This window comes from Protopterus annectens, chromosome 1.part0 (genome assembly GCF_019279795.1).
Source record: "Protopterus annectens isolate FY-2018-M chromosome 1.part0, PAN1.0, whole genome shotgun sequence".
NCBI lineage: Eukaryota > Metazoa > Chordata > Ceratodontiformes > Protopteridae > Protopterus > Protopterus annectens.
In genome coordinates this window covers 1,688,985,546-1,689,008,928 of record NC_056725.1, presented here as the reverse complement: position 1 = coordinate 1,689,008,928, position 23,383 = coordinate 1,688,985,546, and the positions used below count along the sequence as shown (strand labels likewise).

The following is a 23,383-nucleotide window of genomic DNA, read 5'->3' as shown; positions in this document are numbered from 1 at the left end:
TAATTCTGTTTTGTTTTTCTTTGTACTATTCATCCTTGTTTTGAAAAAAAAAAAAAAAGGTGTTACTTGAAATACGGTAAAAGGTAAACCATATTTTATCCTGCTCTATAGATGTGTTATCTTCTAAAATGCTTGCTGCAGGATGGAACTGCCATACATCCATTTTCAGTACCTAATTTATCCAATTCAGGGTCATGGGGAGCCTGACCCTACCCTGGCAAATGATAATCTTAAGCTGTAAACCAGTCCTGGATGGGCTATCAGTTGCATTGCATAAAACATGCACATTCATAAACAAAATGCATAGACAGACACACACAGAAACTACACTGAGAAGCAGACGTTCACTGATCAGCATGTCTTTGGGATGTGGGAGGAAAACAAAATCTCCAGCGGAAACCCAGATGAAGAAACAAAGGATACACATATTTCACAAAGAAGGCTGTCCAGCTAGGGACTGAACTGAATGAACCAAGCAACTAGAGGCAGCATTAAGTGCTGCTCCATGGTGCTACTCAGTGTACTAGGAAATAAAAATGAATGAATGAATAAATACATTTATTTACTAATTTGTTTTAACTGCAAAAATCAATGCAATCCCAAATGGATTGTTCTCTCCATTCCACCCACCCACTACTGATATTAGTATAATGAACAAAATAAGTTCATAGGTTCACAGATAAATAAAAGGATATCAGTCTGAAAACTATTACAAGCCTATCCAATAACCAGAGGTCAGAATCAAGCTCTGTACCTTGTATCTTTTGAGGTAAAGACCTTAACCATTATGACAACCCCCCCCCCCCCAAAAAAAAGGCAAGCTGGAAGTCATTTTTTTAGGCGGTACATGTATGAACCAACCTCCTGCTGTGCTTTTGGAACAAACATGCAGAAGATAGCAAATAAAGAAGCATTGCGGCCTAAGCTGAAGGCCACAGATAAGTCCAAATGTGGGAGTTTTTGTCTTATACTGTGGCTGTGATACAAACACTGAATTTCTGCCATTAATGGATATCATCCTAGCAGTTAAGGTTAAGCACCTTTAAGGGTTAAATATCGATATTGTACTGGTCAATGAATGAATATTATAAACAGCCAAGTTGTTTTGAAAAAAAGGGGTATCTAGAAAAAAAAACATTAAAAAATGCCTGCTGACATCAGTAACAAGAAGGCCAAGAAGTAGTCACCATCATTTTGAAGAAATTTGATTATACCATAATTCTGTAATTAAACTGAATTCACAGGCTGTTTCAAATATTCACCTAATACCGAAGACTAATGCTAGTGTGTCTTCTTGGCTCCATGTGGGACCTTCTGCCTTAATTAAACACTGTTTGGTGGTAACACCAAAATGGATAACCCTTGTGTTGAGCCCATGGTGGCATATGAATCGGAAGTGGACAGAAAGTATTCTTGGTAACCATTAGGCTACTGCTCTGTTTCAAAGAATATACTCAAGCTGTGAAAATATATTACAGCTACCTTGCAGAGAAATAAATATTCACATTAGCAAAATACTATGTTGCAAACATCTATTTTTTTCTTTTACACCATTTACGACAATTATATGAACAGTGAACTCATATACAAGCTAATACTGACCTTGTCATATCTTTCACTTGGTCTGAGGTACGGGTCTTTACTCCTTGAATAGTTTGGCTCTTGTGGTTTTGAATCAGTCTGCAAAGGAATTGTAAATAAGAAATAAATCAGTTGCTAGTTACCAGATATGAATAATGCATACTGCCTTATTTACTGAAGGATGAAAGTCTGCACCAGAATTCAACCACCCAGGTGCTATATTCACGTGCCAGTTCACGCCAACAAATAACTTACTGCTATATGCTTTTTCTCCTTAGCCTAGCAACTGTCAAGCTCCCCCCATCAGTCATTCGTTCCTCTATCCTGAGTATTCCTGAGTATTCCCCAATCTCCAGTAAAGATGAGTGCTGCCTGAGAGAGACCACCACATAGGTAGCCTTAACAGTTGTTTGTGCTTAGCCTGCGAACTGCCAGTGAGGACATATTTATTATGAACCCTAACCCCTCTCCTGAGTAAGAGACAAGCAATTTGCATCAACGCAGAAGCCACTACCCCTTCCTCATATGAGCACACACTCCTGTGCACTGACAATAAGAGCTCCTGGGATTAGGGCTTGGTGTATGAACACCTGCCCCTTGGACGTCCTTTACATCACCACCCCTCCCCTGATGGATTGTGGCTCTGAAAGGTCCACTCTGCAAACCCTTCCACTTCTACAAAAGCTAGGGACAGCCATCCTCTCTATGGCAGCTGCAATAGAAGCCCATGCTGATAACTGATCTCAGGTTACCTGGTCATAGCTTTATCCATCCACTCCTCTGTAGGTGGTTATTGTAAAAATTAATTTCACTTCTCAGATCCTTCTGGCTTCTGAAATGTTATGTGCATGATATCATAACTTTAATCACTGTTTCCAATGATGAAAGTCTAAAATTATTACCTAATTTATAGTAATAAGCCGAGAATTACTGACATCCAACAGACAAAGGTCTGTCTTTCGCTGTTACTACTTCCATACTGTGTGAAAAAGACAGTGGCAGAAGGCTAGTTGTACAGTTGGCAGCTGATTCCAAGAACAGCAATTTCATGTTTAAAAACTACAATCACTAAATACTAAATTAACTACTACAGTTGTAGTTTTGTTTTGTTTGTGATTAAATATCATCCAATTATAGTCATTATTAAATGAGAAAATTAATAAAATCTGATTGTAAAAAAATGTAAATATTCCTGTGATGAGCTCCTCACTTTCAGCCTGTATACAGTTGGAAAAGTCTAGTATCAAAAACACGGTGCTCAGGTTCAGGAAGAAATGTTTGAATCACCTCACATCTGTCAATATAAATACTAGCAAATCAGAAAAGATAAAGTTCAGCTGAATCAGCTTGATCTGATTTTTAATGAACTCTCCAAGATCTGAGTCATTAGGAGGTCAGAGTAGGCCCAAAATGAGTCTACTTTGAATGTCTAAACCAGGCTTGGCAAAACAAAGTGAAGTTCAAAGAAAATAACACTGGGGACAAATGATAACTGCTGGCCAAACTCTAAGGCCTAATCCTCTAAGCAGACTGCTTCACAGTCTGATGTGTGTGTGTGTGTGTGTGTGTGTGTGTGTGTGTGTGTGTGTGTGTGTGTGTGTGTGCGCGCGCGCGTGTGTGTATGTTTAGCGTTCTATTACTTTGCTTTTTTTTTCTTTTCAGCCCTTCTAGCACAAACAGAAAAATTCACCAATATAATATTAACACAATAGCATTTTGTTTCCTTATTTCTCCAGCCTCTCAGCATAAAAGAACAGTAAGCTTGGTCTAATGGTCTCCTGTGCACATTTTGTCTTTGTTATTATTTTTAGATGTATCTATCAATACAGTGATTTAAAACTAATGTTACCAGCTACACTCTTTCGATTTTTTTTCACTCTAAGGAAGGCCTAAGACTGTGATGTACTGGTATAAAACTATGGTCCTGGTGCATAATAAGGCATGCAGAATTTGCACTAAGTGTCTTCAATGTGAGGGCAGTAACTTTATAAACCTAAGCCTAAAATGTATCTCATAATGAATTATTCCTCTTATAATGTGTTTTTTATAGTTAAATTGTGGTTCTGATCTGTGTATGGGTGTCCCTGTGTGCTTGAGATTTTTATTACATTTTATTTTAAGCGTATTTGTAGAAAAAAATAGTTCCCTGTATATATCTTCCAGCTTTATCCCATGCATGGGTCCCCTCAAATTATCTACAGTATGACCCCAGTTATTCTCATTAGTGGTAATATATAATTATTGACCACAGGATGGGAATGATCAATCTATAATCAAATGGGTTATTTTGAGCACAAAAAGGGAGACTGGTTAGGCTTAAAATGGCCCATGAGGGCAGCTAGCCTAGTACTTACTTATGAATGCATATATACACACACACACACATATATATATGTATATATATATATATATATATATATATATATGTGTGTGTATATATATATATATATATATATATATATATATATATATATATATATATATATACATACACACACATATACATTTATATATAATACTCGACAGGCCATATCATCAAATTTAATTTTCGCAAGAAGAAAATTTCGAAAATGAAATACCCAAATGGCGAAATTTTCCCAGGGCAAGTACACACTTGCCCAATATGCCTTTTCTATACTGCAGTGTGATCCCGGAGTTGGTGTCTATAGTTATGGGGGGGTGTGAGGGTGTAGGCCCTCCACCTAGGTGAATTTTTTTTTATTCCAGTGTGTTTTTAATTGGTGTTTGGGCAAGTGTTTACTTGCCCTGGGAAAAATTTGCCATTCGGGTTGTTCATTTTCACGATTTTCGTCTCGTGAAAACAAAATTCGATGATATGGCCTTTTAAATATTAGAAGTATATATATATATATATATATATATATATATATATATATATGTATAGAGAGAGAGAGAGATACAGAGAGAGATATATAGAGATATATATACACATATGTGTCTGCATGTATATTAGAGTGAATAAAACAGAAATAGAAACAGAAATGAAAAATGGCATTCAGATATACAATCTTAATTATTTATTTATTCATTCATTCCTTCTTTCTTTCTTTGTTGGCTGGGTGGATGAACTAGTCTTTGGACCTTATACATCTAGGATTCGGGTGCAGAAGGTATAAAAGTACAAGCAAAAGATTTATATACGATATTCTGAAAATTACACAAGTACACAAAATTTGGTTATACATCTTTTACATAACCTAAAATCTTCTGCACTTCAACAATTAAAACCATTTAAAAGTAACAATGATTCATGTAAATGCAGAAATACTTGAATAGAAAAGTGCCTACAGAGGAGAAACTTGAGCCAGGTGATGAAATGGGAGTATTGCCTGATAACTGAAGATAGAGTGGAACATTATGAAAGAAGCAGTAAAGCAGAGGAGAAGTTAGTGATTACCATAGTGGGAACAATTATAAATTGAATGGAGCAAGAAGTGTTAGTGCATTATTTCTTCTGCTATAGAAACAAGAATTAAAAGTCAAATTTGCATATTTACAATACAGGGATGTTCCTCTGTTATGTGATAAGAATCTTTACGCTTATGGGTGAATACAGGGACAAGATGGAAAAGTATAGCTGGAAGGTGGAGAGTGTAATTTGTCTATGAAGCAGGTACACTTCTCATTTTTTAAGTGTACTTGTAGTTCTTTCCTGAACTGCAAGCAGTCAGTATGTTGCCAGAGTTGTGTTGGATGAATCCATCTAGCAGGGGCAATTTTATTGAAGGACATTTTACCTGTAGCAAGGCCAAAAGAGAAATGGAGTACAGTTAGTGTTTTGTTGTCTTGACTTCTGATAGAGTAAAGGCAACATTTTATAGCCTGAAGTGAGATTAGAACCCCTACCTGTCTAATCTTACACACTATAGCTCACAGTACTTATCGCACATGCCACAGCTTAAGTCTCATACATACACACACACACACACACACACACACACACACACACACACACACACACACACACACACACACACACACACACACAGATACATAAAGATGATCAAGAATCTCTACCTGTCTAATGTCACACACTATAGCTCACAGTAGTTATTGCACATGCCACAGCTTAAGTCTCATACACACACACACACACACACACACACACACACACACACACACACACACACACACACACACAGATACATAAAGATGATCAGTTTCTTGTTTATATATATATATATATATATATATATATATATATATATATATACACATACATAACATATTCTTGCTGAAACTTGATAATAATATATTTCCACGTGTCATTAAACATAGAAAGAAGTACAAAGAGTGAAGAATATATTAGTTTTAGATGTCTAAATGAAATCTGGAATCTGTAATTGTTTGTGAACTGAAACCCTGAAGTGTGTTTTATTGCTCAGTTTGGTTTAGGTCAACAATTACATTCTTTGATGGTCTGGGAAGTCAATTTTTACAACTTTCTGTCATGTAATGGATAAGGCTCTCAGAGAGCTCCCTATTGAAATGTCAGCACTCAAACTGCCAAGTGCAGAAAAGCCGATAAAAAGACCAAAAACAAAGGAGGAGAGCAAATCCTCAAAAATCAGTTTTCTCCATTAAACTTCACCTCACCAAACTTACATATACCAATTCCGCAATTGCCATAACTAGAAGAAAAGGTAATATTCTGAGAAATGGCATCTTGGCTTAATATATGTAAGCACGATCTTTCTGCCCTTCACTCTCTGTGTTATGAGACTTGCTCTAGCAGGTCCTGACACTTCAAATGATTACCCTCTCGGACAAAGAAAGGGAAGTGTTAGTCTGAATTGGAAGTAGAGGAATAAAGTTCACAAATTTGTCAATGTAATACATTGTGCAAGGGAGCTGAGAAAGCTATGAAACGCTAATGTTTCAAGATATTCAGTATATTTTGCTCTGTTTTCATCCTGTAGCAGTGCTTCAAATATGGTTTGTATACAATGTTAGGAACTAGTGTAGTAGGGTTCCAAGTATGATATTATTATTGCAAGGTGTTTAAAAGATAATTGCATTTTCTAGTACTTGAAGAAAAATAGTTTCTTTGCTGTTGCTTATATGATAATTTCATCTTCATCTACATGGAAGAGCTGAGTAGCTTATTTGCAGGAAGCCATGACACAATGACTCTGCAATAGTTACTACCTTTTATTGTAAGTATTCTTGGACATGTTTTAAAGGCTGCAGAGCTATAAGAGTGCATTGTGCATAGCAACTAGCCTAGCGACCTCTCCTTAGACATACACACTCAGATGGGTACCAGCCTCACTGAATTCTCAAGTTCCAGATGCAGTGCTCCATTGCCAAGCTAGTACTCATTAGTGTTAACTACTTGGATAATCAATTCTGAGAGTACTCTTACATAACTAAGTGATGCTAACAATCCAATAAATATGTCAATATGGTTATTCTGATGTGCAATCTCACTCTGGGTCTTACATTGACTTTTACAGGTACAACAATGCCAAGGGATTGTGTGCTGATGACTGAAGTGTGACACACATATCTTTTGACACTTGGAAGTGCAAACACTAAATTGGATTATGCTCTAGAAACCATGCAAAACCAAACCCACTGTAAAAATATTAAAATGATTTTGCAGCACCCCTGATATATATAATTCACAAACACCCCTGTTGCTAATATACAGAACCTCAGAGTACTTCTTTGAGACACAGTAAATAAATTTCAAAATGTGCTGTTACACCAAAATTTAGTTTTGCATCCATCTGCCTACTGAGGGGGCGATGCCCTCTCATTCCTGCTATTCATGTGTTAATTCTAAGATCAGCATAATTTACAGTGGAAGAATATTCCAAAGTATAGTGACCTTAGCCTTAGTATATATATCCTCACATTCATATTTGTAGTTCACCTATTCCAAGGATTGAAATTACTGTCCTCAGATTTTTAGCAGGCACCTGTGAATGAGTTAGAGATGAGAAGTTCTATTTCTTTATGTAACACCGGGCTGCCATCATTGCTAGCATGTATGACTAGGAGCTGGTACCACATCCCCTAAATGTGACTGCATGAATGCAGCACTGCCACCAATGTGATACCTGGTTGGCAGGATGTCACTCATTGATGTCAAAATGGCTAGCACATATGGGATATGAATCCCATCACTGCCAACCAACGGTGAAGTAATACCAAGAACCTGCACAAGTCTATTTCAATAAGTATTTTACAAAGTACAATCTGGCTCCAAGAGCACTAAGGAAATATGGCACGATATCCTAAGTAAGGGGATTCTAACCTCCACACCCAGATTGGATGATACATAGGCCAGTAACAAATGTAAGTCTTTGGCCAAGCACTTTCGCATGCCTCAATCTCACTGCTTTTTACCAATGTCTTCTAATGCTTCTTGTCTGGTAACTGTATTTTACCCAAAGTATTATTTTCACACAGAGGCAACAGATGGACAGACACACACACATGCACACATGAGCATAAACACACTCACACGCACACACACACACACACACACACACACACACACACACACACACACACACACACACACACACACACACAAAACACTAAGGGAAGGCTGGCAGAATTCTCCAATTTCCCATAACCTTCTTCTACGCATAGCAGTACTGCCAACACTTTGGAAAATCCAGGGACATCCTCTTACCTGCTGGTCTTAAATCAATCTAAATATGAAATACCCCAATTAATATTTATCGTACTGCTAGAGGTACATAAGCAGTTTAATCAGAGATGTGTTCTGCACAGCTTCTTAACCAATGGCATAAATAATGACTACCAGCCACTTCAGTGGCATAGAGGGATAAAGCCCTGATTATGGCCCAGTCAACCTTAGTTTAGTTAGCGGTTTGAGTGACTGATGTAGTGACAGGGAGGGATGAGTGTGCCTGCCCTCGGTGGGAGGGTATTCATCAATGATATTCCCTTAGGAGAGGCATGGTAGAAAGAGGGACATTACACTTACATGTAATTGACAAGCATGGTGAGTGGAGAAGGAAGTTGGTAGGGTATATAAAGAACCCCCATGAGATCAACCCAAAGAAGGGTGAGCCCCCAGGATTTTCTTAGGATCCATGAAAACCCCAGCAAAACTTGAGTAAGTCTGGGGGTAGGAGATAAGCCGGTAGACTCAATGTGTTCATGGGGCACTCTGGGCTGGACGGGTTAAATGTTTCCCCATGGGGGATCAAAAAAGTTATGACTATCCTCTTTTCAGATAAATAACAGTGCAAAAAAGGCTGCTACTGTGGTATAGCAGGATAAAGCCCTGACTATGGAAGGGCAAACCCAGGTTGAATTAGTGGCTCAAGCAACTGATGGAGTGGCATTGAAGGGTCTCAGGTGGGAGGACACTCACTGATATGCTCCCTAAGGGAGGGGGCATGGTCCAAAGAGGGGAGTTGCTATCAGGCATAACCAAAGAGTGTGGTAGGTGGAGAAGGGAAAGGAAAGTGGGTATGTCATAAAAAAAAAAAAAAATTAAGAAAGTACAAATGAGCTGAGCCCCCGGACACCCACAGGATCCATGACTGGCCTCAGCAAAAATGGAGTAAGTCTGTGGGGTTGGAGAGTAGCTGGTAGACCAGACATGGACACTGGGTATTGGGAACAGGGCTGGTAACAATGATGTTGAAGAGGACTACAACATAACTGCATAAATATACTTACAAATGAATGCCAACAACAGGAAATTAAATATTAATAAATGAACGTGACATAAATAATTAAAAAAATAGTGCAAATACAGAGTAAAATATAGATAAGGTGGTACACACACACAGAATTTAAATAAAGGGCAATAAAAATAGATAGGATGCATGCAGAAAAAAACCTAAGCTCCAGATATCAAAGATCCCTGGAGAGAGTTTATTACAGAAATACTAACCCTAGACAGCAATTTCTGTTTATACACATTTATATAAAATGTCTTTCTCCCAGACCCACTGTCCATGACATGATCATCCCATTGTTTTAGAAAACAAGTAGCTTGGCCAGTTGTTTTAGTCTTCATAGCAATCATAAGGTTTATGAATACACATCCACATCTGCTTCCTTTGAATCTTTAATCCACTCTGGTGTAATGATATGCAATCATCAGGTATATCAGTAATTATGTCTCAAAAGCCTGGTATTACTCCTGGCTTTGCAATTTCTTTCTTTTAGGCTGGTAATACCCCTGGCTTCACACTGTTCATGAATCTTTTGTCTGGAATGTACATAAGCTGGTCTGACTGCATACAAGTAGTTATTTTAAAAAACAATGTAGGAAATTAAATACTAGAAAATTTTGGAAAACTTTATTGACCTACTTAAATGTTGGAATTACAAGCATAACTGACATACCGGATTACTCTAGTAGAGTGAGTTTTTGAGGGTGTATTTCTACAAGGAATTTGAGTTTGGCCCTTTATACAATCAAGTCATTAGATGCACCCCAGAATGAATTGCATATAGCAGTGATGGTAGTGGTAATCTATGATTTTTGATGTTATTTGTTGTCAATGCAAAGAAAGGTCAGTCAGTCTCTATGGAATCATAACAGATTTTCACCATACTTGCCATTTTTCAGCTAAATAGTATAGGAAACATTTTGATATTGTCTGTGGACCACTGAGGTCTCTGGATAATATTCCATCTTTTTATTATCTGGCAGACTCAGGATCAAAAGCATTATTACAAGTCTACACTCAAAGCTCTTAAAAGTTATCAGGTAAGACAAGAATGGAGATAATTTTATGGAACACTGTAAATACCTTAAAATCACATGTGTTGCTGCTACATGTGCCTTTATTTTGCTTCATGCAATATAATGTTACTGTATTAAACACTATATACAAATTAGATGTATCCCCTAGGAAAGCTCCTTGTATTTTGCTATATTTGATGGGAACATGATGCAAGAATACTGAGAAGCTAAATTTGCTTTGCTTTTCTGCACATGCTTTTCCCTGTTTTAAGATGTTTTCAAGAGTGATCCCGAAGATGATTAAAATTTTATCCTAATCTCTCAATGTGGCTTTATCTCCCAAATGTTTGCTGCAACAGAGTACTACCACTTGTCCATTTTCCAGACGTAATTTAACCAATTCAGAATAACAGAGACCAAGAAACTATCCTGGCAAACAACTGACATAAGGCATTAACCAGACCAGGATAGAACACCAGTGTGATCAAGAAACGCGCATGCTGATATCAACTACCATCATGTCTTTGAAAAGTGATAGGAAATCAGAACCTAGAGGAAAAAAGAGGATACCTAGACTTCACAAAGAAGGCTCTCCAACAACGAACTGAACTGAAGAACCAAACATGGTCAGGCAGCAATGCTAACTGCAGCATCAATGTGCTACTGAGTGTACTGTTACTGATTCATAAAACATTACCACAGTCTGCTGGAATCATTCAACTATGATCTACAGTTGAGATTAGGAAATCACCAAAAACATGCATTTCTTCAAACCCCACAATGTATGTGGAGGTGCCACCCACATACTCACTGCTCCTTATATATGCAACTCTGAGATCACACTATCTCAGGGAAAGCATGAATATGGGCTCCCAATTTTTAGAAAAATGTTGCCACAATATTTCTAACATCATCTGCAAATACATTACAAACTCACCTCTCTGTGAGCATCACTGTATCACCCTAGAAAAAGACAAATGGATACCCATAAAACAAAGATCTAATCTACTTTTAGGCAACCAACTGTACAAACTACTGCAGCTCAACATATTTACTCCCCCTGCAGCTAGACTTCACAAAAAAACTCCTCATAAAACTTGAGACAGTACTCACAAGCCATAACAACTCTCATTTACCCCTAGAACCAAATTCCACAGCACTGTACATACTTTTCCCTCTCAGGCACCTACGTTATGGAAAGCTCTCCACATCAACATTAAGGAAATCAACACTTATTCCAAATTCAGAATACATCTCAAAAAGCACTTCTTCAGCTAAGCCAAATGCTCCTTCTTCAACACAAGACAAATCACCTAACCTACGGTATCTCCTTTCCAGGTCTCTTCTCCTCTTCTCTCTCAAGATTCACTGAAGACTGACCCACTTTACTATTGTACATCACACTCTGCTTGACTGTACATTGCATTATGCTTGTTCACTAGAACGTATATATGCAGCTTTTCTATGTAATTAGTCTGAACTACTCTGTTACTGCTTGCATTTCTGTAGTTTTTGATTGTGAAATGCTTTGTATTTCACCCAGGCTGAGCCTGAAATTGGTCAGTGTTGATCAGTGCATTACCCTGCTAAACAAATATAAATAAAATAAATAAATTAAATAAATAAATTAATTAAGAGAAATCCCAAGATAGAAGGATTTAAATCTTCCTTTCAGCAACCCTGGAACTGCACACTATTGATCAACATTTAAAGTGTCACTCACTAGTAGAAAGACCTTAAGCCTCATACTCATAAAATACAAACACATAAATAAATAACTTTGTTGTAAAAACACAATGCACTCCAAAATGGATTATATTCCCTACCTCACCCACCCACGACTGATCCCAGTATAATAAACAAAATAGACTGGAAAGTTAATAAGAAAAAAAAGACACACTAGAAATAATTCTTCCAGATGTTAAATACTTGAACCTCCATGTTTGCTTTTGGTGCAAAAATCTATAAGGTGGCAAAGATAAACTTAAACTGAGGACCACAATCAATGTCATCCTGCTACTGAGACACTACTGCTATATTTTTGCCATTAATAGACATTGTTCTACTAGCAAGGATGAGGTTTTTATTTTGCGAGGTTAATGTTGCGCACTTTCAGTGCTTAAATATAGGTATTGTACTGCCCACTGGATGGATGATGTAAACAGCAACATTTCTGTAGAAAGCGGGACCTAGAACAGAAAGATACAGTATAATTCAATCTGACATCAACTCCAAGTAGACCAGGAATGCAGTCATCACTGTCTGGAAGTTTTATTAAAAGATAATCCACTCTAGGCATGATGAGAGGAATGTATTCTGAAGTACAAATGTTTACACGTGTTCCTTTTATTGGACATTCTAACACCAACTGAACCCCGAAGAACTTTGCACTTGCTAATTTCTAATTAAGCTGATTCCTCAGACTGTTAAATGTACTGTAAATTTAAACTGCAAAGTAAAAGCTAATAATGAAGGATGAAGCCAATGTGTCTTCTTTGGTTTTCATTTAACTTTCATCTTCACCTGCATCCCCATGTCTTAATTAAACATTTTAGGGAAACAGCAAAACGGATACTCCAAGTTTTGAGCCAAGGACACCTGTTACGTAAGTGGACAGAGATATTGTTCAGTTTTACACTATATTTAAGGTGTAAAATAAATGTGCAGCTGCTTTGTAAACACTGATAAATAAATATGCACATTAACAAGACACTCAACTTCAAGTCTCTTTTTTTCTTGTACTCAGTTTGCACCAATTATTTAAATAGTGAAGTCACAAACCAGCTAATACTGACCTTGTCATGTCTTTCACTTGGTTTCAGGTACTGATCTTTACTCCTTGAATAATTTGGCTCTTGTGGCTTTAAATCAATCTGCATAAGAAATGATGGGAAGAAACAAAACATTTACTGGCTAACACATTTTAATAATGTATACGGTCTGATTTAATGAAGGATGAATTCAGACGTACAGATACCATATTCACAGCTCAGTTTACTGCAACAAATGAATTGTTTTCCCTAAATGCTGTTTCCCATTATGCCTGCTGACTACTAAGTCTCCTACTATCACACAAACCCATTTGTTTCCTTCATCCTGGGTATATCCCACTGAGGGTGACTGCTGGCCCCAGTTAAAGGCATCATATAAGCAACTTTACTGGTAGTTTGTGCCTTCACTGGCCTTGACAATGACAGCATACATAGTATTGGCCCTAAGCCCTCTACTGGGTGGGGGGCAATAAGTTACATCACTGTCAAATCTACTATAGTCATCTTGTGTGATTGAACACAGTGTACACCCATAATGAGGGCTATGAGGGCTACTGCAATTGGGGTTTGATGGCAAAACACTAACCACTGGGCTGTTCTTTGCATTGCTGCCCTTCCTCCAAGGGATTATGGCAGATGTCAGTCCCTGTCTGCCCCCTTCTCCCAAGAGAATATGCACACCCACAATGCCCATGCCACATCGAATAGACATCTATGCCACTAACTGAACCTGTGTCACCTGGGTAGTAGTCAGCACTGCATCCATCTACACTAAGCTGATTATTGTAACAAACTAACCTACAGACCACTGCCTTCTAACACATTTAAATCCAAATATCATGAATTTAAATAATCACTGGCAATAAGGAAGGTCCGAAAGTATTAGCTAATTTACTGTAATAAGGGAAGAATAATGTCTGACTTTCACTATTCTCATAGGTTCATAGGTTCATAGGTAGGTACTAGGCTATCGGCCCAAGGGCCCATGCAAGCCTAGCCAACAAGGTTCCCTGGCTTACGTCACCCAAGAAAGTTATTTTCCTGTGCCACTGACGGGCAGAGACACAGAAGTGATCCCCGGGGTGTATTTCCTAGTTCCCATCCACTCATCAAGATTTTTCTTGAAGAGTGCTAATGAAGAACTTTGCTTGACATAGATGGGTAGCCTGTTCCAGAGTATGGGAAGTCTCTGGGATAGGAATCTATCCCTCCAGCATGTCCTGTTTATTGTGGTGACAAGGTTTAGGTCCCTAGAGCATGAAGCTTGGAGGGATTGGGATTTCTTTAGGTGTAGCATGTCCAACAACTCTGGGTTTGACATAGCTTTATATGTTAGGCAGAGATCACCTCGGAGTAGGCGATATGCTACGGAGTAAAGCTGGAGTTTTTTGAGGTGGTCAGTGTAGGGCATTTGTTTGAGTCCAGTAATCCTCTTTGTGAGGTACTTCTGTGGCCTTTCCAGCTGCTGCTCTCATTGTATATTGCACTATAAACATCACAGTGACATAGGGCTTTGCTAGTTGTGCAGTTGATAGTTAACTCTAGGAATACTAGCTGCATGTTGAAAAAATGAAAGTTATGTACTTACCATAACGTTAGATCCATGTTGTCTCATTTTTGTCCACTTCATGCATGTAGGTTGTCAGATCCGAAGAGATCTGACCTCGAGTCCAATCTTGAGCTTCTCAGTTCCAGAGCTCTGACTTCTCCCTACCCATAACTATCAAGGCTGCCCCTCAAATAGTCAATTCAAGTATGCCCCTATAAAGATGTAAAGGTGTAAGATGTACATCTATGTATATATGTATATATGTATAAGTGTATATATATATATATATATACACACACACACACACACATATATATATATATATATATATATATATATATATATATATATAAACACTGGCAAAGAAAATTATTAAGATAACAAAAAAAACTTCCAAAGGCATCTGTAAAATGTAAATAAAACTAGGTATAACACAAGAAGAAAGAATGCAGCAAGTAGAACTTGTGAATGAGCACACTTTCGTTCTTTATTTATTTAAGAACTTCATCAGAATAAATAAACTGTGCAGATTACAAAGTTAAAATAGTGTAAGAAAACAAATAAAAATAATCTTGCCAATCAAAATCACAGTTCAACCCCTTTAAACATGATGGAAGTGTAATTCTCAAAGTTTTATTGTCCATAAATATGCATGAGGTGGGCGTAACTTAAACAGAAAACACAGTAGCAGAGCTAAACTCGAGCAACATTCTTAATGTAATCTGTAAACTTAACTAAAAATAAGAAATCAAACATCTATAATAATGTGTAATAAAGTACAAGTACAATTACGTTCCCAATTATACAGAAGTAATAATCTCTTCTGCTTTAGCAATGCATAAAATCAGACTTGCTTACAACTTAACAATAAAGTCAGCCCTTTAAGGCATAAAATTAAAATTACTCAGACCATCACTGCTGCCATCTGAGTTCTTTCACTTCCAGTAGAGCTGAGTAGTCCCCAAAACACAAGCCAACTTGCTCCAAAACAATACAATGGAATTTAACAAAGTCAAGGCAAGCTGCAGTGTCTAGCTAAAGCACTGCGATTGTTCTTGCCTCTAAATGCAGCACAATGCTCCTTAATGCAGTTGGAAAGTTTCCGACTAGTCTTTCCAACATAAAAAAACTGCAAGTCATACAAATTCCTGCATAAACAATGTTACAAGAATCACAAAGTGATGGGAACAAGTAACAGTGAAATTAATATCTTCAAATGTAAAGGAAGGTCCTGTACAGATATACTGAGAACAGATACATTTGCTGCATTTGAACATCCCATGTGGGTCAGAAACATTGAGAACATTTCCTATTAAAAACTGTGAGACTGTTCTCAAAAGAGCTCCTTAAAGTCTGCGTCCTTTTGCATGAAAACATAGGCTTTCTACCAAACAGTTCAGACATGGTAGGAGAGCTTGCAAAAATATTCCAGTTGCTAGAAACAATGTTTCTAATAGCTTGTATGTCTCTGCAAATTGGAACTGGAAAGTTTAACGTTCTGTCTGCATTTAGAGTGTTACTTTGTTGCTTAGGTTGGAAACCATACTTTAGGATAGGTTGAAATGAAACATGTCTGGCATTAGAAACTTCTTATGCTACTTTTAAAATCAAGTTTCCGGGGTAGTGCTTTTGCAGAAAAATTTCACAAAGAAAGTCAGACTCTTTCTTAAACTGTAGCTCGTCACTAACCAACCTGGAAAGTCTAATGAACTGGCCTTTTAATACATTATATGCAATTAGAGGCAGGAACAGTCACAGTGCTTTAGCTAGACACTCTGCAGCTTGACGTTGTTGTTGTTGAGTCTTTCGGCTTTTTCCTGGTTAGGGGTCGCCACAGTGGAACTCCGGTCTGCTAATGATTGGTAGTTACCAGCCCTGACGCACAACCTTCAACGAAGGTACGCCCATTCACGCATGTCTCCACGCAGAAGACCCTCTAGCTGAGAATCGAACCGGACAGTGTCTTACTGTGAGGCGACAACGCTACCGCAGCACCACCACCGCACTCTGCAGCTTGACGTGACTTTGTTAAATTCCATTTTACTGTTTTGGAGCAAGTTGACTTGTTTTTTGGGGACTACTCAGCTCTACTGGAAGTGAAAGAACTCAGATGGCAGCTCCGTTTGGTTGCGGTGTTCTCCACTGGGGACTCAAGACGTCCAGCATACAGTGCATGTGTTACTGTCACTGGACAACTCTAGCTCTGCCTGATAGCTTCTCTGTCTTCATCCATTTGACAAATTCATTCCATCTGGTGTGACAGCCAGGCATCTCTAGCCTAGGTCTGAGACCTGCGGCCTATTTATTTGTGCCCTGGTATCCTAATCAGTCAATGTGCTCCCCTCTGGCGAAAGTCAGGTGGAAGGAAGTAGGGCAGTTTTCAAGTCCAGAAGACCAGCCATCCCTAGTTACCCCCATATCCCCTGTAACCACCTTGGCTAGAATTTGTATAAATGGGACAAGCATTGGGCATAATCATCTGGCTATCCCTTTTCCCCACAATAGGGTATGATAGAGAAGAATAAATCCATGTTCACTCATAGTACAGGCACCTTCCCTCATCTGTGCCAGGTCTCTGCATGTGTGCCACCAAATGCACATGCCTTATCCCTCTCCCAGAGAGAGAGATGAATAGAGTCCACCCCTTTATTCCTCTCTCTCCCTGCCAGCTTCATCAGGTGTTCAAGCTACTAATTGCTCTCAGGTCAACTGGGTCATAAGCAGAGCTTTATTCGTCTATGACACCAGAGTTGGAAACAGCAAGAGTCTTTGGTCTAAGTGCCATTCAAAAAAACTCTACATTCCTCCTGATGAACCTGTTTGGAATCCACAGCTGCATGTGTCAGAATGCCTTCTCTAACCACACCAGGCAACAAGACAGAATGTTTGTTCAAGCACTGAGGAGTGCCACCAGAAATGGGGGCCTCTTCCATAATGATCCCGTGAACTGCTACACCTGGAATTATGTAGGTAACTGCTAAAAGCTATTCAATTAGCCAGTTTAAATATCTATTTTAAATATAAGCATTTTCACTACTCCTAAATCTCTCATCTAAAAGTCTGTGGCAACAACATATGGCATTCATTGTAAGCACAGTTCAGAAAGGCAACTATCTCCTTAATATGCAACATTTCGTTATCAGGGTGCCGACATTATACTTACTATTATATGATACATCATACAAGAACAGAAGCACTGAACAAAATAACTAAAAGAATCTTCTGACTGACTGTCATTGTTAATTATGGTGGTAAAAGCATTAAAGAAACGTACTGCAGAAACCACTGGACTGTCCTCACTCATAGTTCTAGCTACTGATTTAGTATTACTGGACCATCCTGAATACAGTCCTAATCTTGTTCCCAGCACAAGTTTATTTTATTAAGTACCATAACAATAGCTTGTGACATAACATATAATGGGTTGGTAGCCATAATCATTAGGTTAAACACCTCTCCTAAATTTACTGGCTTACCTTGGCAAGATTTTGATGTACTGTTTGCACCTAGCTTAACAGGCAAATGTTCTACTGCTAACACCTGACATAGACTGGGCAAGTACTTTGCTGACAGGCCTGAGAGGATGCTGTAGATTTGCCTAGAACAAATATCTTAGCTGTAAACTGTGTCATAATCTAATGCTCCAGCAAGTCTGCATGGAAGAAATGAGCAATTCACAAGCAGGAACCCATGACACACTGCTTCCTTATTCTCTATCAGATTTTTCTGGAAGTATTCTTTGCTAAGTTTTATTGTCTCCACTACCATCAGAATGCACACAGTTGCCCTAAATAGCTCTTCTTACACTCACTTTTGGATATCTTCCAGTCTCACTCACCTCTTGCGTCCCAAACACAGGACTCCAACCTCAGGCTAGTATTCCCAGTGCTGGCAACTACCGAGCCAATCATAAGAATTCTCTTACACAAGTAGATGCTAGCTGTCCACTAAAGCTGTCACTGTTGTTACGATGGTGTAGTACAGCCTCACACTGGATCTCAAGGAAACTTAATGTGTAGTCCCACTTATGGCATTAGAAATAAACAAATAATCGAGAAAAGACACCTAAAACATATGTTGCAAACAAAGTAACTGTGTTTATTTGCTGAGTACTTTCATCCCAGAAATAAGGACTTCTTTAAAGCATTAAAACACAGTGAATTGCATTGTAAGATGTACAATATTTAAATATCATTAAAATCATGTGATTCAAAATATATGATACTCTTTCGTGACATAAACTTTAAAACCATTGCATGTAAAAAACAGAACAATAAATGTAGACAATGAAAATAATAAAGTAGACTTTTTCAAAACACAGTAAGGTACAAACTGCAGTGGTCATAATTTTGCTGATCGTAATGTCAACACACTATTAACTGAAATATAATAATTTAGCCCAGGTATCTGTGTAGCATTAAGTCATAACTGCCACACCAACTCTCCATTTTCAAGTTTTCTTTTCATGAACCTCCCCTTACATCAATTGGCACAATTTCCAAAACATACATACAGATCTTCTAAAGTTACAAATTAAGTTTTTAGTGTTCTAATGAAGTCCTTATTTATTGGGGGAAAAAATCACTGAAAACTAACACCTTTTCATTTGTTTATGGCATTTTTTTCTTGGACACTTTAGGTCTCAGTCTGATTTTTACTGGTACCACAGTATCAGTGGATCATATGCTGCTAAATAAAGTTTGACACAGAGATATTCAACTTTACAAAGTGCAAGCAGTAAATAAACTTTGTCATGCAAACAGTGAAAACTGAAACCCACTGTAACAATATTAAAATATATTTGCAGTATCCCCAATGTGTACATGCCTACACAAACCCCTGCCACCTTTCAGCCTGAGACTGCTAAACCTCAGAGTAAAGGGAATTCTTTGAGACATTGCAATTGCAGAATTAATAAAACAGTCAAACACTATGCTGTTCACACTTTTTTGTGCTGAACATCTGTGTATCAGACTTGAGCCTTGCTTTATGGATAATGGCAATGCTGACACTAGATGACTGCCTTTCTGTCAAAGCTCCTGCTTTATCATTTTTCTCACATCTGGCTCTCAGATGACTTTCCTGAATCTGATGCCATGTTGTTGCAGACTGATAGAGGCTTATTTGTACAGAATACTCAAATCATATATCCTACATATTCTTTGACTCTAGCAATCTACTCATATGCAACTACTGGTTGGATATATACAGACTAAATGGGACTAGAACCATACACTGTGAACAAAACCAGGAAATGATCTCAGCGCTTCCCTACTGCAACAAAAGCTCCCTGAAAGAAATGTACAATATGCAAAGAATTACCTATCTGAACTCCTGAAATGCTACAATAAATAAATAAAAAAACTGAATCAGTGATGTCTGTTTATAGACTGACTAGCTTGGCCATAAGTGAGTCATAGATAAAGGCACATGTTCCTAACACCTCCCAAAGACTGGTCTTTGATTTCCTGAATCTCTGTAGTAGGCCTTGTGCTAAGATGAAAGATGCATTGATCTTTAGGTATAGAAGTCATTATATTGTATTCCTGGCCAACAGCATCACCGGTTAAAGGAGGAATGGTTATTTGCTGAGGTCCTCCTTAACAATCATGAGCAGATCTTTATGGGCTGTACCCTCCTCATCACTAACTAAATGAGTTAGTGATACTTGATTAGCTCCAACACTTCCTGACACCATGGATTGTCCTTTGCCTCCTGGGGACCTTAACCTTTGTTGGGATAAACAAAATATCCAGGGAATGTCCTCCCAAGTCAGGTGAACTGGCTGATGGCAGACAGATCAGATATATGAGTGGGGACTTTTACAAACATCATTGGTTATCTCTACCCCATTTTAATCTGGCAAAACGGCCAAGGTCATATTCTGTGCTCAACCCCCTTATAGAGTTAAAGAACTGGTCAGAAAATGTCATAGTAGATGTGATAATACCCAACATTTTTGTAATAGCCTTTGAGAAAAACGGTTAAAATATACAGGGTTAATGATGGAAGCCAGAAATATCTTTATAAACCTGTGAAAGCCAATGTAGTAACATAATGTCTGAAACAGATAGAAGGAATCACCTGTAAATTATAACACAAATGTTTGTCTACCTAAATGCCTACCTAAATTACATGAGATAAGTACACATAGTGGGCAAACCAAAACCCACAGCAACTCTATTTAGTCCTGGGGATAGCTTGCTTCACAAATATGTTCATTTAATAAAGGAAATAAGAAATAGAAAATCAGAATTACTATACACAGGTTTGAAGTCTGACAAAAAGGTTTATATTTACTTATGATTCCTTTGTGAAGTACAATTATTCTGACAGTATCACTCAGCATAGATTTGTAGAAGCTGAGGTCTGCTCATCACAGTGCTTTGAAGTTAGTTCTTGAGGTAGCTGGTACATCTGCTCGCTGTTATTAGTTTTTCATAAGCTTAGATACCTGATGCTTGGGGCACAGATGTTAAGTATAATAACCAACAACTCGTAGGAAAAAAAACAGCAACGCCAGCAGATCCATATTATTTAATAAAAAAACAAGTACACTTCTCTAGCGCCTTGTACAAACATAAATTAAAACAATCAAACAATTAAACAATTATAGCAGCCATTTCCAATTAGTTCCCTATTTAACCCTTTTAGGAACAAAGGACCAAATTTAAGAATAAAAATTGCCTATTTCTGAAGCAACTTATTTTTTTAAAGACATACCTGGAACAATTTTTACCCTTTCTATAATGGTACCTTTCAGGTTTTTACTATCCCCAGATAAACTCATTCCAGGAAAAACTAATTGAGATTGTTTTGTTCTATTAGAATTTTTTATTGCAAGATAAATAGTTTGCCTCAAAGACCTATAGTTTCTTATAAAAGAGGCAGAAACATCAAATATATGATAGTCCATGCTCAGTTTATTTTTCAAGAACAAATACTGGGAAAACAAATTTCTGAGTTTGGACTGAAACCCTGTGGACATTGTTCGATATGTAATTTTACTGTACCAATTTTTCACTATATAAATGACAAAATGTATTCTCCTTGTGAAACTTATAGTTGCAATACAGAAGGTGTTGTTTATGTTTTAAAATGTGAATGTAACTATGTGGGTGAAACTAAGCAAAGTTTTTGAGTTATATACTTAGAACATCTTAGAAATATTAAGAATAAAAAGTTAGAAAGCCTTTGGGGCTACATTTTATGGCTTGTCATGGTGGGGATAGTAAAAACCTGAAAGGTACCATTATAGAAAGGGTAAAAATTGTTCCAGGTATGTCTTTAAAAAATAAGTTTCTTCAGAAAGAGGCAATTTTTATTCTTTTATGTTTTTTTATATAAATAGAAGCATTATGGGTATGTGTTTTTATACTCTATCAAAGGCTGTTTATCCGAGGTGCTAGAGAAGTGTATTTGTTGTTCAATAAATAATTTGGATCTACTGGCATTGTTGTTTTTTACAGATGTTAAGTATGTCCAGCAGTACCCTGATAATAGAAGCAAGGCACTAAACTACACCTTAATGGATTTTTTTACTTAACATTGTTATTTTTTTTTTCATAAGCTTGGGTGACCATGATTATGAAACAGATATGATTGTGCCCAATGGTTTCCTGGTTGAAGAATCAAGACATCACATTGCGCCTTGCTGTAGTTTTTAGAAGACATCAGTCATCACAACTGTCAGAACCCGCAACAGATGTCTATGTACCATCCTGAGTCTTACAGCAAATGCAAAGTTAACTTCTGCAAATAACACAAATATTGAGGTAGTCTCCAATACAAATTAGTAGGCATTACAGTACACAACACCATGACTTTCAATCTCCACATTCAACAATCAAAGAGACTTACGGCTTTTCCTGGTTAGGGGTCTCCACAGTGGAACTCCGGTCCACCCATAATTGGCAGTGGATTTTTACGGTGCTGAGTTGCCAGCCTGATGCCCAACCTTCAACGAAGGTACGCCCATTTACGCTCGCACCTAACTGCATGTCTTTAACGTCACTCGACTGTGGGAAAGACATGCAGACTCCACACAGAAGGCACTCCAGCTGAGAACTGAATGGGAGAACCATCAGAATTTAGATCTGCTATATACAGATATTGTGCAGAATTTTCCCCATTTATTATTGACTTAGCCCACTGTTCCGCTGTTCCATACTGAGCAGTGATGGCTCCGCTTTGTGATTTTTCCATTGGCTCATATACTACAATTACAGCCAGTCAGCATTGCGGTACACAAGCCAATCAAGTCACTGCTCCTAACGCAAAGGGAGCCAATGAGGATGCAGAGAATTTGGCCAATCACTTGTCACTACTAGTTTTCATGCCACTGCAACACAGTCAAAAAGGGTATTGCAGAGTGCAGAAAGTGAGAGAGATCAGCATTTGGATTTCCAAGAGAAGCGTTATGGTTTTCATCTGATTTTATCTTAGTTTCCTGATCCTGACCCGAAAACTCAATCGACCGTGCCGTGGATAGATGAGACTCAGGACTACCAGAAGAACACAGTGTCAGGGACTGGGCAACGAAGTGCTGAACAGCTACTGCAATGAATCAGTACACCAGGCCACCAAACACTAAACAACCTGAGGAAAACTAAAAGGACCTACTAAAAGGGCTGAGATTTGCTTTGTCATATAGGTTGTGAGTGGGACAGTCGTGCCGGTGCGGTTGCTGGACTGCTGACTGCTACAGCTGCTGGGAGTTATAACTTTGGATTTTTTTTTTTGTTCCTGTCTGTCTGTAGTTGAGGGGTTGTGGAC

General features: G+C 38.0%; 1 protein-coding gene across 2 annotated transcripts in view; it reads right to left on the bottom strand.

Moving 5' to 3' along the window:
* Positions 1-23,383, bottom strand: part of LOC122799515 (TRIO and F-actin binding protein) — a 3,126,988-nt gene that overhangs the window by 1,746,811 nt on the left and 1,356,794 nt on the right. For both annotated transcript variants that reach the window (XM_044068636.1, XM_044068645.1), the window contains exons 19-20: positions 13,084-13,161; positions 1,603-1,680 (exon numbers count right to left, since the gene is read on the bottom strand). In XM_044068636.1, coding sequence (XP_043924571.1) covers positions 1,603-1,680; positions 13,084-13,161 — 156 coding nt within the window. The remainder of the gene's footprint in view (positions 1-1,602; positions 1,681-13,083; positions 13,162-23,383) is intronic.